Source organism: Neovison vison, chromosome 12 (genome assembly GCF_020171115.1).
Source record: "Neovison vison isolate M4711 chromosome 12, ASM_NN_V1, whole genome shotgun sequence".
NCBI classification, from domain to species: Eukaryota; Metazoa; Chordata; class Mammalia; order Carnivora; family Mustelidae; genus Neogale; species Neogale vison.
Window position 1 is genome coordinate 133,478,711 of NC_058102.1, and position 17,007 is coordinate 133,495,717.

General features: G+C 47.5%; 1 protein-coding gene and 1 pseudogene across 3 annotated transcripts in view; both read left to right on the forward strand.

The window, feature by feature from the left end:
* The window catches only part of PDSS1 (decaprenyl diphosphate synthase subunit 1), a 54,334-nt gene that overhangs the window by 23,644 nt on the left and 13,683 nt on the right, over positions 1-17,007 (forward strand). For all 3 annotated transcript variants that reach the window (XM_044228170.1, XM_044228171.1, XM_044228172.1), the window contains exons 5-7: positions 10,993-11,134; positions 13,690-13,801; positions 13,901-14,010. In XM_044228170.1, the coding sequence (XP_044084105.1) occupies positions 10,993-11,134; positions 13,690-13,801; positions 13,901-14,010 (364 nt within the window). The remainder of the gene's footprint in view (positions 1-10,992; positions 11,135-13,689; positions 13,802-13,900; positions 14,011-17,007) is intronic.
* Positions 370-2,190, forward strand: LOC122892286 (annotated as a pseudogene).

Here is a 17,007-nt window from a genome sequence, read left to right on the forward strand (position 1 = left end):
TAGGGTGACAGGATTTCTCGCATCGTATTGGTCTTGATTGTGCCGGTAGCCGAGCCGCACTGGATCCCGCTGGTGCAGTTGACAAAGCCAGACGTTTGCTCAGAGGGCACAGCTTGTAAGATGCCATTTCCCATTAGTGACTAGATCAAGGGTCCCAGCGTGATGAAAGTCCTCCATGCAGAGAAGGTGACTTTATGATTCTAATATGGACAAAGGGAATTTTGGAACCCTACCTTGGGAAACGATCACAAAATAGCCATTATAGCACCATCTCACTTAAATGATTCCTAAGATCCGGCCACTCATGAACCTAGAACCATTCCTGGTTTCTGTGTGTTCCGAACCACTGAGCCAGCCACTACCGTAGCGATGTATGGGATAGGCAGGAAACCTGGTGCCAGAAGAAACGTTTTGGCTTTCACCCTGGGATGTGGCCCTTTTGATGTATCTGTATTCATTACTGAAGTGGATCTTGAGGGCAACAGGGGACACGCATCAGGCTCCCCTCGGCCAGCTAGGCTCCTTCTGTGGCCTGTGCAGTTGGAGGGAAATGGAGGGAGAACGAGAGCCCGAGGGGCAGCCCTGAGCCCTGAGACTGCGGTCCTGCCGCTCTCGCTGCCGGGAGCCCCCTCCAGACCTGGCGGTTCTAGCGTCCCATCCCCGTGGCCCGGGCCCTGCAAATGGAATGGTCGGCACCTCCAGGCTGTCACGTTTCCACATGCCCAGTGGAGGGAACTGGGCCCCTCCCAGTTGAGGGGCCCCGCCCCCAGTCCGCTCCCCATGCTGGGGATGCAGAAAAAGCCCCATTCGGTGAGGAGCCTCTGTTAGCCACCAGCGAGCAGAGCCCGATAGCCATGGTCACCAACGGAGAGCGCTGTGCGACCCCAAGCCAGGCAGGCGTGTGGGACCAACAGGGCTGTGTCTGCTGCCAGCCCCGTAAGCATCTTAGAGCCTGGGGAGACCAAAGCCATTGCTTTTCGAGTGATTCGGGTCTGTCCGTGCACACGATGACACTTAAGACTATGAGCAAGGGCCCCTCGGGCATCCAGAGATCCAGGGCTAAGCCCCGCACCAGAGATGTGTGCCCCCCGGGACAGAAGTTAGGTTTCCTCTCCTCCAGTCTGACCGCACAGGTTACGTGAGGAGAAGCAACAGCGGCTTGTGTGTGGTCCCAGTGAGCTCGCAGGGGACTCGTTTGGAGTGCCAGGCCGCTCTGCGGGGAGCACCGGAAAGGAGATTCAGGGCTCTGCAGAAACCTGGCAGTGGTCAGTCAGCATGGACCGTCCGGTTCAGCACATCTGTGAGGGGAAAGGGGTGTCACCTGGACGGTGGGAGTGATCAAGGACCCCGACAGGAGCTGCAGGAAGAGAAGCTTTCCCCTAAGAAGAGCGGGGAGGCAGAAGGACATTCAGATGAGCTACCTGGTAACTGATAGTGTTTCACCTTCCTTTGGCAAAAGCCCTGCTCTGTGCGTAAGACGGGAAGTACCTTGTGAAAGAAGCAGCAGCAGTGACCGAGCCGGGACTCCGGCAGACCTGGGTCTGGATGCTGGTGTGAGTGCTGAGGGGATCAGCTGGATCAGGATTCAGTTTCAGGTCAATTTCGTTTGAAATTGAAGTTGACGTTTGAAGTTGACCTTCATTCAGAAGATTGCAGCCTTAAGGAAGATGGGTGAGAATTCCGAGGGAGATGACGATGAGTACCGAGGAAGAGCATCAGGCAGGGAAGAGAGAGACAGATCCATGTGAAGAAGATCCTGAAATTTCCTTGGCCGACTGTCAGAGCTCAGCCTCATGCAGGGAGACCACCGCCACCCCCTTCCACCTCGTCGCAACAGACGTTGGGCCCTTCTTGAGAATGAGCTTCTTGAAGGTCAAGGAAGGATGAAGAGAAAACGCCTACAAAAGCCAAACTAGAAAACTCACCACGAGAAGAAGAAAGCTTTGATGCCCCTGATTGTAAAACAACAACAACAAAAACCCACACAAACAAACACCTACAGTGAATGATTCCAGAGAATCCTGTGCTGAGGAAAATGGTGATGAAATCACACAAGCCGCCTAATCTTACCAAGAGAGCGAGGACTGTTCTCAGCCATACACTTCTAATAGCGTCATTTATAGCAGCCAAGAAGAAGTCAAAACAAAAAAAAGCACAAAACAAAAAAGTCCAAAAAATGGTGGAATTTAGTTTTTTCCTTTTTTCCTTTTTTTTTTTTCTTTTTTTTGGAGGGAGGGACAGAGGGAAAGAAGAAGAATCTCAGGCAGACTCCACTGACTGTGGAGCCTGACACAGGCTTGATCTCATGGCCCCAAGATCCGTGACCCCAGCCAGAATCAAGAGTCGGACGTGAACCGACTGAGCCACCGGGCGCCCCTGTGGTTTTCTTCTCAGTGTCACCGAACCATGTGTGATCGGCCGAGGTGAACCTAAAACAGTTGCATCGTTCGTGGCAAAGCAGGACATCCCGTGGCATGCTTTATGTGTGCAGAGAAGCAAAAAGGAATAACTCCCATCCATTATGTAGAAAACCAGTTGAAATGATTGTGCTGACTTATTTCCCCTAGTGGACTTGTCTATAAAACTTGAAGCCTAGATTTCTAACTAGATATTTACACAACATGAACATTTTTTTACATGTATCAAGGTGAGAAAATATCTCGGTACATGTAGATTTCTTCTCTGTAGTGTAGTTTACCTACTTTGAGAGGGGGAATACTAAATATTTACTTCCTTTTATTTTTTTTTTAAAGATTTTATTTATTTATTTGACAGAGAGAAATCACAAGTAGATGGAGAGGCAGGCAGAGAGAGAGAGAGGGAAGCAGGCTCCCTGCTGAGCAGAGAGCCCGATGCGGGACTCGATCCCAGGACCCCGAGATCATGACCTGAGCCGAAGGCAGCGGCTTAACCACTGAGCCACCCAGGCGCCCCTATTTACTTCCTTTTAGAAAAATATCACTTATGTGTGTGTTTTATAGTTGAGTTTTAGTGTAGTTAAATTGGGTTGAAATTAAAATGGATATATAGCTCATCCTTTACCCCTACTTCTTGTATTTTATTAGATATATATATATATATTTTTTAACATTTTACTTATTTATTTGTGAGCGAGTGCATGCACAAGCACGGGGAGTGGCAGGCAGAGGGAGAAGCAGACACCCTACTGCCCAGGGAGCCCGACTGGGGACTTGGTCCCAGGACCCTGGGATCATGACCTGAGCTGAAGGCAGATGGCCGATGCTTAACCGACTGGGCCACCCAGGTGTGCCATCTTCTTGTATTTTAAATGATTTCCACTTTATTCCACATTTTAGAGAAGTATCTGATTTAAAATATGGAATATTTTAATATGAAAATATTTAAATTTTAGATACTTTAGATACTAGAAGGTTTACTTCTAGTCCTTAGTTTCTCTGCTCTTTCAGAGCCTCTTAAAATACTCTTTCCAGATTAAAAAAGAAATTGGTAGTTGTATTTGGTGCTATATAAGTAAAAAGGCACTTCTCATTTTCTGCCCCTTTGGTCTACTAAGAGATAGGTGTTAATATGTCTTTTGAGAAAGCCATCATTTACCCAGAAGACAAAACTTTTTTAAGGCCCCCTAGGACAATGTAGAATTGTTTTAGGGAGTCTAACCTGTACACCAGGCACTTTTCCACACCTAATTTCAGGATTTCGTGCAATCTGTTGTTTTCCCTAAATTGAAAAACCATCCTGAGACATTTTGAAGTGCCTTTTTGAGCTGGGTTGCATGACCCCAAGTGGTTACCTAGGATTCAGACCTTTGCTTAAGGCCAGTTTTAGAAATTGGTGAATTCAGACTAATCCAGAAATTCAGTAAACAGAAGGATTGTTTTTAAACTACCTGGGAATGTCATCACTTCCTGCTAAATTGTCCAGAAATGATACATCATACTCTTTCCAGAAAGATGGGGTCAGAATAGAATTCTAAAATATCTCTCAAACCGCATATATTCACATCTCGATTTATATTTAAATCGGAATCTAAGCAAAGCATTGAAAATAACCACTTCAGGTCCTAGTTGTTTTCTCCCATGTATGACAATTGTATGTACTCAGGTAAAGACAATAAAACCAACTGGGCTGTAAATTCAGAATAGAACTGAGGAATATAATTTTACACTGCGAATCTGTGTGCCACTTACTAACAGTGCATTGTATGAAACTTGGAAACAAAACCACACATACATGTGGCTTACCCACATATGCATGTGAAAGTAGGAAGCACAGCCACGCAGATTAGAGCCTTAGCCAGAGACTGGGCCTCAGAAGTGCAATAAAGCTTCATTAATTTGGGCTTTATAATCAACTAAAACTAAGAATCTTCCCGAGGAGAGTTGATAGTAAAAATGAGATGATAAACGTTGTATATTCAGGGTATATTATGCAGTGATTATGCTATTTACAAAACATTCAAGTCTGCAAACGGTCTCATTCCAGTGCCTATGCTGATGTCTTGATTTTCTGAATTTTAGGTTTTGTATGTTATTTATTGATTTACAAATAAACACAGTAAATGTTTGATTAAGAATTGTTTCCAAAATATGATTATTGGCTCTTACAAATAATTGTTCATAATAATGAGTTTTGTTTAAAAAGAAATGGTGTTTGGATATCATCTACTTGGGTCATCAGAGGTACGTGTCTGAATGTGCTTTTGTTTTTGGAGCAGCCGTGCCCGCCCTCGGTGGCAGTCCACATATTAAGGGACAGCTTGACACAGTGGGGGGCCTCCAAGGCATCAAACAGACTCAGGTTGAGAGACGCATGTTACAGTGTAGTAGGGCCTGAGACGCTGTTCTCCCTCCCGTTCGTGTGTGTTACCCCATGGCAGGTTGGCATAAGTGGTTTCTCAGCTCGGGATTGTGGATGGCCTGGAAGGGCTGGAGGGGGAAGGGAGGCGAGGCGGGCTAGCCACCCTCCTACCCATCGGCATGAAAACCCCCGTTGTTATGGCCTGTAATTTCTCTGCATTAGCTAGGAAACGAAATTCCGTGAGGCCAGGAACCTCTTCTTGACTGTGACACACACGGGGGATGGCTGTTGAGGAAGAATTTATTGAGCAAATCAAAGCACTGGGCCCTGAGTCTTGTAGCTGGCTTTAAGGCAGGAGCCTGTGGGCTCCCAGGCAGATGAGGGTTAGCTGTTGGCATCATTTAGTTCACTTTCATTTTGAATAAGGATTTTAAAGACACTGATTAGTGTGTGTAGGTGCCTGCTGGCTCAGGAAGGTAACCGCAGGTTGTCACGGCCTCGGATTGTGAAGTTTGTATTCGTACTAGCTGGTTGTTCCGATTCTGAACTGGGGTCTGATTTAGTCTTTACAAAAAGGTTTCTTCGGCTTAAAAAAAATCCCAGCTGTCTAAAAAGTTGTGGCCGTGTTGTGTATCCTTCCAGTTTGTATGGTAGGGAATTTTCGGCATTTACAAATACTGCTGTGAAAAGATAAATATAGGGAAGCAGCAGTGTGTGAGGCGCTCAGAGTGTTGAACATGTTGTTATAAATGGACTGCTAACAGGAATTAATAAAAAGCAACAGAAAAAAATTTTTTAAAGGGATCTTGAACTGCAGTTTGTAACGAAGGGCACGTTGAGGCGGAAGAGATTTTGGTGACCAGCTGGCGGTCGGTCTGGTTGGTGAGGTCCAGCTCGGGCACAGGAGGACACTGGTGAGAGCCAGAGGCCTGTAGGCTTGTGAACATGCGGCGTGTGCACCCACCAGGCCACAGCGATGGCATCACTGAAGGACTCAACCACACTCCATTCGCTGTGCCCAGTTTGAAAGAAAACAAACCAGTGCATTACTCGGTAGCGCCCAGCTCCTCTGGAGAGAGCGGGGTGCAGAGCCCGCCCGGGTAAGCTGGCAGGACGAGGACGTCATTACGGGGGGCTGCTCTCCGTACGTCCACAGACCCCAGAACTTCCGCAGTGTGTCTTCAGTGGCAAGAGGACGAGCAGTAGCATGAAGCCCGCGTCACGTGCGATGTGGCTTCCGTAGGCATCTGTTCCGTCCGGAGAGAAATCCCAAATACAGGAGCTGCTGCTCTTGGATGTCTCTTCCTCTCTCTTGACGTTGGAACTGCTCCTGAATTCCAGCTCACGTTCAGGCTTGAACCCACCGTTGTCAGCCAAGAGAAAGAGGGATGCCACCTGAGCCCAGTGTGCCTGTTTGGGTTCTGGAAGGTGAATAGCCAGTGACCAAGGACAACGACCTGCTAAGCAAGCCTGAGCTCACGGGCATCGCGCCTGCACCTGCTGTTCCTTAAATGGAAGGCACCTGTGGTGTCCATGCCAGTCACATCCTCACCGTGCCCGACAGGAACACGGGACAGGGGACCGAGATTGCAGAGGCCAGAGACGGAAACATGAGGCCAAGCGAGAAGCAGAGAGTGGGACGGTCGGGAACCCCCTTGGTCCCACTCCGCCCCTGTGGAAGGTGGGACTCTTCAATGTAGTATCGATAATGAGGACGGAGGAGCTCTTAGGTGCAGGAAAAGGTATTTCAAGAATTAGATCGCTAACGAGGAAGCGGTTGAGCCCCTCGAGAGGCTAGTGAAGGTGAGGATGCCGCGGGGCTGAGCAGGGTGTCCCCACCCTCGCCCTGGGACCAGGCTACCTTACAGAGCAAGAAAGGGTCTTTGCGGAAGGGATGTAAGTTAAGGATCTGGGAATGGGGAGGTGATCCTGGATGATCCGATGAGCCGTAAATGCAGCTGCGGGTCTCCCTATAGGAAGGGTGAGGGAGGTTGGTGCCCACAGGACAGTGGGAAGGTGCGAAGGTGGAGCAGAGAGATGTGGAAGGCGCTGGTCCTAAAGGTGGGGTCCTATGGCCAGAGGCCAAAGCCTGTGGACAGCTGCCGGCGGCTGGAAGGGGCAGGGGGCGCCCGTCGGGGCAGAGCGCAGCTTGCCGACACCTTGATTTCAGGTCGTTGGAGCTGTTCGGACTTCCTGCCTCCAGAATGGTTGATTTAAACCAAGTTTGGAGCCACGTGTCACGGCAGCCACGAGAAGCTAGCCCAGACCCCGGCGTTACATTGCATGACGTCGGCGCACGAAGGGGCCCGGGGTTTCTCTCTCCCTCTGCGGAGGCCCCTCTTCCGCGGGAGCAGCCTGGCAGCGAACAGACGAGCGGCCAAACAGAGGATGCTCCACAGTCGCCATAGGTGAAGGACCCCAGCTTGCAGCGGGTCGGTTCGGTGACGGATCCAGACAGACAGATTGGCGTCGAGATGGTATTGTCCCGCGTACTGACAACCTGAAGCGCGCACTAGTATCCGGTAACAGCTAGGACTTGGGGTTTACATCCTGAAGCGTTTGATGGAGAAAGAGAAGGACTTCACAGATTGCACTATAAGTTGTGAGTTTTTTCAGTGCGAAGCCGATGAAGGGTTCAGTCGTGTCCTTTGGGACGCGTGAGGATGCAGAGTGTAAGAGGAAGGAGGTCGCGCTCCCGCGACGGTGCAGGTGAGCAGGTGAACCGTTCTGCTCCCGGGCTGAGACGAGACCCGCGGAAGCTGGAGCTTGACGCCTTTGCACGGACGCCTCGAGGTTGCGGGTCATGTTTAGAGGAGGAGCGTGCCGTCTTGTTCCATTTGCCTGTGATTTGGAGGGAGAGCTGCTGGGGAGCTCCCAGAACCCTTGTCTAGGAAAGCGTCCGCCTGTGGCTTCTGGTAAAGCCAGTGAAAGGACGGCATCTCCCAAGCTTGGTGCGTCAGCATCACCTCGGGTGGTTTTTACAAATGCAGGTTCCTGGGCCCGTCATCGGATTCTGACATGGCGGACAAGGGGTGTGTGGCTAAGAAACACGAAGCTTGTCAAAATCCTAACAAGCAAAGTGAAGCACTTATTTTTAGGATTGTTAGAAGAGACAAAAAGAACATTCTGAAATAGAAATAGCATTCTGCAGACCACTCGCGAGTTCTCTCCTTTACACAACCGCTGTGGAGCTGGGAATAGAAACGTCCGTGTCTCTGCTGTTAAAGTGAAGCCACGTTTGCTTCCTTCATTTATTCCAAACCGAAGTAATCAATTGACAAGGTTTGAATATCTGCTTAGAGGCGATTTTCTCACACTGGGGGATTTTACTTGTAATTTAAGACTTCACGTTATATAGGGGCGCGTGAGTGGCTCCGTCAGTTAAGCATCTGAATTTTGATTTCAACTCAGGGCATGATCTCAGGGTCGTGGGGTGAACCCTAGGTTGCCCGGCTCCCCACTCAGCGGGGGGTCTGCTTCTCCCCCTCTCCCTCTGCTCCCATAGCTGGCGCGCTCTCGCTCGCTCGCTCACTCTCTAAAAATAAATGGGTCTTAAAAGGAAAAAGAAAAAACCTCCCATTATGTGTTAGTGTGAATAAGGAAAAAAGCCTTTCGCTTCAATTGCACTTAAGCTGTGTAAAGGGTACGTGGGGGTGGGGCCTGTCCTTCTGTCGTTCCACGTATTTGTGTCTGTGCTTGAAATACTCCGTTGTAAAAATTTTGTTGTAAGTCTAAGGAAGGGGAAGAAACAAATGTCCTGGGGCTGCTGAGTCTTCACATAGTCGTGCGAGTGGGAAGTACAGGGGCCACAGCCGACTTTGAAGCCGAGGGCCGCCGTTTCCCGGGCTGTCTCGCCAGTCTGTTCTTCTGACACCCAGAAGCCGGCTGGCGTGGCCGCTGTCCCCCAGCAGGAAGGGGAGACGGCGCCCAGCTTTCTGAAGGCTTGACTCAGGTTGGCACTTGGGAGATCTCATCTTAAAGACACTGTGAGCGTGTTCTTAGGATACGGAGGTTTTGGTTCCAGCCGTCACGCTGTGCTGCGGAAAAGCAGTGGCAGCTTCTCCCGATAGAAGCCGTCACGCGTTAAGCGTGGCTGTGTAGGAGGAAGCACATCGGATACAACCAGAACGCATCGCATATTGCGACGTTTGTCCCATGTAGGGGCTGTGTCACCATTGCCAAATGACGTTCTAAGCAAGAATCCTAATTGTGCCGGGCAGGAGTTTAGCCGGGTCAGATGGCCTTTCTGTATACATCCGGTCTCTGAGATTTCAGATTTTAAGAAATCTTTGTCTTTGTTCTAATATCCTCACATCCTAAGAACTCCAGCGTCTCGGTGAGCACTGCCAGTTCCTGGCAACCTCCGGGCGGGAGTCCCTGTTTGCCAACCTAGTTTGTGGTAGTGGAGGTGGGGGCCCCCGTTTGGAAGGCACGAGAACAGTTAGGGGCCCTCCCAGTTGCTTTAAGTTAGTGTCTGCTACTCACTACCAGGCAGTGTGTATTAGACCAAAGGCCGTTGAGAAAATACCCTGAAAGATAGCTTTTCTTTGAAAGCCCTGTAAACGTCCACAGTTTCCTATGCATTTGAACCCAAGTAAGTTAGGGTCAGACACATTTGTCTGAAAAATTTGTGAGGTCCAAGCCTCCTGCTGTGGGGTCTGTGTCTCACCGAGGGCTTCAGAACTGCTCAGAGAGCCACAGACGGGAGCGTTCATCTTCTCATTTCCCATCATGGCCTTAGAACTCGTCCCTCCCCTCTGCCCTGTTACTTCTCCCACCTCGGAAGAACCTGGTGTGGTCTGGAAGGACTAAGAACTGTCACGACTGTGACAGGTTAATAGGTAATGGGCAGCACTTCACAAGTGATTCCTGGGCTAAAAGCAGTGGTAGGCTCTGAGGTTTCATTCTGAAATCTTAGCTGAGAGTTGCCGGCAAAGCACCGTATTTTAAAATTATATTTAAAGGACGATCAGAAGGCATTCTCAAGGCTTAGTGTCTGGTTAAATACCAGCATCTTTTATGTGCTTGCACGTCATTTTTCATTGCTTTCTGCTAGACGTGAAGAATTAGAATGGGCATTCTCTTTTGCAGATGTTCAAGCTAAATTTTTTCTTTTAAAGAAAAAGTCCTGTTTCCACATCCCTCTGACTTTTCTCCCCTCTAAGAGATAGTATGATGATATGTGAAAAGCCATTTTTTCCGTAAGGGAAACAATTGGTCAGCATGTGTTTAAGTCAGGCCTGTGTTTTTGGGTCAGAAAATTCCATTGGTTATTTCCCCACTTTGATTTTCTCCAAATTCAGTTTTTAAAAATGCCCATAGATGATGATAGTGATAATGAGATGATGATTAAAAAGGACCCAGGGCATATTTTCTTTTAAAACCTATAAACCTCACACCCGTGTATCTTCTTGAGAGTGCTTAGCCCGTATATGGTATTATAACTGGAAAGAGAAGTTTCAGTTCCTTTTTTTTTTTTTTTTAAGATTTTATTTATTTGTCAGAGCAAGCATAGGCAGAGGGAGAGGCAGGCTCCCCACTGAGGAGGGAATCCAATGTGGGGGTCAATCCCAGGACCCCAGGATCATGACCTGAGCCTAAGGCCACCACTTAACCAAATGAGCCACCCAGGCATCCCAAGAAGTTTCAGTTTCTAATGCAGAGGTTAAACGTGGATTGGAAGACAGTTTTGACCAAAATTCTATCTTGATTCTCGAAGACTCTTTCCTAAACATCTAATTTAACACAATATTAAAAGCTTTAAACAGCGTGACCGTGGGGTCTTCATTGCACTTTTCTGCACTGCTTCTTAACTTGTCTCCCTCATGCTCCCCTGAAATCTCCTAACCTAATCGTAACTCGTACCAACTGCCCAAGATGCCCAAGACCCCAATGATAGGGCATAAAGTCGCTTCTTCAGCCTGATGGCCAGACTTCTGGGCTATTTAAGCCTTTTTTGTTGTCAGTCATACAAATTCTCCTTCTGAATGGGCTGTCCATAAAACAGAATCTTGGCCGGGTGACTCATGCATTTTTAAAATGTTCTCCAAGTGATAGAAATGGCTCGGTAGGGAAGCCAAAAAGTGTTTATACAGTTTCTCTTAGAGAAATAAAATTCTTTATCCTAGATCGGATGTCCAGTTTTCACAAGATGATTGCTGAGAAGGTTATAGGCGGCGTCTGTGTTAAAAAGCATTGCTTTCTGTTAACTAGAGATGTGCAAGCAAGCCAGCGCTCCGTAGCCTTAATTGCAGAAATGATCCACACCGCTAGTCTGGTACACGACGATGTCATCGACGACGCAAGCTCCCGGCGAGGAAAACACACGGTTAATAAGATCTGGGGTGAGAAGAAGGTACGGTGTTTTGTTTCCTTTTCATCTTCTGACCTGTTCACACGCTCTTTGGATTGCATTAACTCTTCAGATTTGTTTCATTAAAAAGTAAAATACGCTTCCTGGAATGCAGCCTTCCAACTTCCAAAACAGTAGTCACGTCTTATCTGTGTATATACATTTGATAATAGAGAAAACCAGAGAAAAAATAAGCTTCAGGTTTCTGGTTAGGCACACTTCTATATAGAATTCCTTTTGGTTATAGGGAAAGGGATTTTTGTTGTTATCCAAAAAGCATATTTCGCGAGAAACCATACATTTTACTTTGGGTCTCAGATTACTCAAGTTCAGCTTAATTCTTTAACCATTTATAGACTGCCATGTGCCAGGGTGTCACGGCAAGTAAATGAGTAAAGCTGAACTATATGTGTATGTGTGTATGTGTGTATCTTAAATATAGATATGTAAAAATATATACACACACACATATACTGTGAAAATTACACGTTTTTAAACAGAGGCTCTATAATTGAGTTCAGTTCATATATGTATATTTTAAAGCATATTTCCATGGTATTTTTAGCATCTCTTGAAAAGGGTATGTAGAATGGGGACTTTTGCCTAAAGATATGTAAGTCACGAGTTCAGACAGGAACGGTGCGGAATGAATGGACACGGAGACGTGCAGACCTTTTGTTTGGAGGCAGTGGCCCCCAGCGCATACCTCCGTGGGCCGCCAACCAGCGTAGGTTTCCCCTGCTCACCTGCCCTCACATGTATATAGGACCTGGTTCCCTCCTGTTTTCCTATCACCCTTATGAAAAAGATGTGTTATCATAATTGTCACCTTCACATGCTGGTTTTGCTTTGGGGTGCATGACTTTGCTATGTATCGAGTCCTGCAATCTCATTTATAAATCTTTTATTTCACATTTGAAATAAAAGGTTTTGTGTCCTATTGACAGAATTCCATACGTCAGAATGTTGTTGGGAAAAAAAAAAAAAAGGTGTTGGGGCGGTGCAGTTTCTTTCTGGAGAGATCCCGGGTAACTCTGTGACATGTCCCTGCAGTCAGATGTCTGTTTTCAGGGCCTGTCCTAAAGCTTTATTTAAGAGTACAGATTCGGGTCTTCTACTTGCCTAATTAGTCGTCCCCACTGTGATCACCTCTGCTGTGGGAGACTGGTCTGACAGGCCTGCTCCGCCCCTCAGCCTCCTTCCCTTTTCGGCCTCCCAACAGAAAGTACTTCTGTTTCCAGTAAAAATCCATTCATGTGGCGCCCCCTGCAGGTGCCCTCGGTACCTTGCCCGGGTTCCAGCCTGCCCTTCAGTCCCTCCCCCACGGCTCCCCAGGGCCCAGTCTGGCGGCCTCACCTCACCTTCGGACGTGGGAACCTTTTGGTCTCTGGGAGTCCTGGGCCTGAAGAGGAAAGACATAAAAGCCTAGAGATCCAGAGCCCTAATGATGGAGGGGTAGGTGAGGGATCCCTCTCCATCATCATGGGTGCAGCGACTCTATAAATGTGTGTTTATATTTAGGTTGAAATAATTTGTACAATATGTTATATAAAATGACCAAAAGGTAAACATACAGAACATAGCTAATTTTAGATACTAGAGAAAAGACAAAAAAATTAAAATGTGGTGTTGAAAATTCTATGAATTAAAATTTCTATGACATCCAGTATTTGTAATTTGTAATTATACTAATTATAATAAAACTCAGGGATATCTTTAAATAGGCAGATGAGTATATTTGATTAGAGTGTATAATTCAGTTATGTATAATTTAAAACAAGCTGTAAGTACAGTATGGGCATCTCCTCCCAATCTAAAGATTAGAAAAATATGGATTATCTAGTGTTGACTACAAAAAAGTTTGTCTAGGAACAAGGGGCAGTGAACTTGGAGCCAGGACGCCTAGGTTTGCTTTTCACCGAGAGAAGCACGCGCTGTGCCCTTTGCTGGGGTGTGCCGAGCACCCGCTGGGATAATTCCCAGCCCTGCGCTCAAGGAGTTGAGTCAATAGGGGCATGGCTGGTTGAAGACCACCGCGGAGACAGCTGCTTGCATGGGGAGCCGCGCGCACGTAGAGGAGGGGCATCTGCAGGCTGAGGGATCCTGGTGGACTTCCTGGAAGTGTCACCCGAGCTAACTGTGCAGCTGAGTCTGCCCAGTGAAGAAGGGGAAAGGCTTTCTGAGTAGGAGAGAGACAGCCGTGGCTTGAGGAAAGTGTGGATGTTCCAGCGCGGCTGACCCGAGGGCCGCTGGGCCCTGGTGCGGTCAGGGACGAAGCAAGAGGGTGGGATGCCCGTCCGCCTCCAGTCAGTCCCTTGCTCTGCTCGGAACTGGAGAGGAAGGCCAGGTGGTCTCTGGGATCCGACCGCATCCTGGCGATGACCCGAATGTGTAACTGATCATTACCCGGACTGCTGCGGAGGACAAGGCTGGGGAAGACTTAGAGCCAAGATGACCCCTGCCTCCCCACCCGGCTGTCTCTCCGAGGGGCCCGCTCTGCTGTGGGCTCTGCTGCTCTGAGACCTTTCTCTGAAAGCTTTTGTTTTTTCTTCTTCTAGGCTGTTCTTGCTGGTGATTTAATTCTTTCTGCAGCATCTATAGCTCTGGCACGGATTGGAAATACCACTGTGATCTCTATTTTAACCCAAGTTATTGAAGATTTGGTGCGTGGTAGGTTAATTCTGACTTTTTTTGTTTTTTACTCAGTCCCAGTCTAATGAGCCAGGCAGTCAAGCCATATCCCAAGTGACCCCTTTCCTTCTTTTGTAGGTGAATTTCTTCAGCTAGGGTCAAAAGAAAATGAGACCGAAAGATTTGCACACTACCTCGAGAAGACCTTCAAGAAGACCGCCAGTCTGATAGCCAACAGTTGTAAAGCAGTATGTACGTTCTGTCTTTGTTCACGTTAAAAAAAAAAAAAGCCTCCTAGCTCTTTCTCGGGAGCTGCTCTTCATGGGGAGCATTTCCCTGGAGAACCTTCAGATAGTAACCCAAACCCCGCGAGGCCATTGAGAAAAGAGTGATGACCCCGAACAGCGGAGAACTTCTGCCGCGGGGCTCGTGTTTGTGGTCCTCCCTTGCTAGGCGGACGTTCACTTTTCATCTTTCCTCCCCAGAGTGGAATCCGAATAAGCCCTCTGCACCTGCTCTCCCCTCCAAACTGTAACATTTTGAACAACTTCTCATAAGTAATTTCTTTCCCGATTGTTGTCCCATATACCATTTCTGACATTTACCCTTAAAAAGTGGCCAAGTGCTGTGTTCTGTAATAACACTATTTGCCCAGGAGAAAATGCCTATTAGATTGTCCTAGGGTTCTTCATCCTTTGTTGAGTAGTAGATCCTTTTGGGTCTTTTTGCACGAAATATAAACGGGCCGTTTTCCAGGGCATCCAGGTGGCTCAGTGGATAAAGTGTCCCACTCTTGATCTTAGTTCCAGCCTCGATCTCAGAGTCCTGAGTTCAAGCCCAGCAAAAAAAGAAAGAAACAAAAAACAAGTCATTTTTCTTAGGCTATAAGTCAAGTATGAACCATAACTTTTTCTCTCTCTCGCTTTCTTTCTCTGGCCTTCCCTCCGCTCTTCTTTTTTTAAGAAGTCTGTAGACTACAACCTGTGGCATTAAGTGCCAGCCCCTAAATGAGAGCTGGTTCTCGCCATAGCATTTCTCCTCTGACGGCATCCCCGCCTAACCAACGCGGCAGCCACGGATCCTGGGCAGGCACCAGCCCGTTGTGATCAAAGCAGCGGCCGAGGAAACCCTCCGGGGGCAGGTGTATATTGCTGCCCTCCTGTTCTCATAATACTACTGCAGTTAACGAGGGCTCTTCCTCAGGCCTCTCCGGAGAGAAAGGCCCCTTGCTTCTAGAGTCTCCGTTCCAAAAAGTGTCAAGAAACGGACAATAGGGACGCCTGGGGGTTCAGTTGGTTAAGCTGCTGCCTTCAACTCAGGTCATGATCCCAGGGTCCTGGGATCAAGTCCTGCATCGGGCTCCTTGCTCGGCAGGGAGTCTGCTTCTGTCTCTGCTTCTGCCTGCTGCTCTGCCTGCTTGTACACTCACACTTTCTCTCTCTCTCTCTCTCTCTGACAAATAAATAAATAAAATCTTTAAAATAAAAGCGGATAACAGTGAGTCATAAAAGGATGAGAACATTTTCTTTCTAAAAAGATGTAATGGAAACTCTAAGATATGTGAATTACGTAGAACATGCTGGCCATGATTTTAGCCATTTTTGTCTTTATTGAAAAGGCCAACATTTTCTTTTCAAGGAATTGCAAGTGTGGTTTTTTTAAATAGAGAGATGGATGAAAATATGGTAGAAACTAGAACGCTGAATAAAAGAATGAATGATTTTAAAAGGGGGTGCCAGAAAGCTGTTACCTTAACCCTTCATTGGCCATCCTACCTCTGATGGTCGAGGTCTCCATGAAGTTGGAGCGCCCACCTCGTAAGGCACGCTGGGGCGCTCGGTGAGGCTCGCGGATGCGTTCGCAGGCTGGAGACGGCAGCAGCGAGCACTGGCGGGTAGCGGGGCTGCTCAAACTGAACACGCAGAGAGTCGTCGTTCCCACAGAGTGGACCGCCCACAGGCACGGGGCCACAGCTCTCCTGAGAACCAGGCAGGTGATCAAACCCCACGGAGAGCCAAGGAGATGGGCTCCAGGAAAGCCTGGATTGCCGTCCCTATCCTCTCTGTTTGGGGAGCCAGAGACGTTCTGTTCACAGCACACATAGTTGCTCATAAACCGCACGGCGTGCTTCACAGGTTAGCAGGGCACCAGTAGACAGGATATGAACGGGGCTCAGTCCTTTTTAAAAAATGAAATGCTTTATGCTCTCCACTAGGAGGCGTGCTGACATCATCCCACAATGACCCACTTTTCCTGTGATTTAGTCCCAAACCCCGGAACTGCTAGAGTAATAAAACAAAATCATAGTGTGAGCGTTCTACATGAAAGATTCTATATTTAAGTGCTTATGGGTAGAATATTCCAGAGCTATTACATATTCAACATGGCTGTTTTATGTACTCCTGGTATTCAAAATGCAAAGACATGGGGCTCCAAAAGTTCATGCAAAGCAAACCAGAAGCACCCAAAAGAGGGACTACGGAGAATTTAGACATCAGAATTATTACGGAAGAACTAATCAGAGTCTAAGATGTTATGGGAGTTGGAAGGAAATTGAGCAGCTTGTAATTTATTCTATTAAAGACACCGCCACCCCCTCCCTGAACCACGCCTTGTATTTTTAATAGAAATAGTGTAAAGTCTGAGAGGGCTATCTAGGAATGTTTTAGGACAGTGATATGAAAATAGTAGTGATATTTTTAAATGAGTGTTATTTATTTGTATTCATAGTCACGCAGAATACAGTTGAGCTTCCAATGAAGGCTATGATTTGTTCCCTGGATAATCTAATGGGAATGAGATCTAAGAGGTCCAGTGGCCCATCCAGTGTTAGTCAGACAGTGGCTGAGCTGGGATTCGAACCCAGAACTATGGTACTGAAATCCTGCCTTCATTTGTTTTCCATCCTTCCTTTTTTTTTTTTTTTTTCATTCTGACTTTCTCCTCTCTCCAGTGCTGCATAAGCCCTGGTTCCTGTTACTTTATTTTCAAAGCCACAGTGCACCACTTAGAGGATTTTCTTTTGTGGCTCGTATTTGCCGAACACGGACTTTTGGTACGATATTCTTACCTAACCTGTAGATAGACCTTATTCCTATTTTGCCTACTGTCATAATACTGTCATGCGAAAGGGGAAAATCTTCTGGTTCGGGATCCAGTCCCGGTTCTCGTGTTGGATTTAGCGGTCATGAGTCTTTAGTATCTCCGTCTGGAACATTTCCCTGGATATTTTGAAGAGTGCGGGC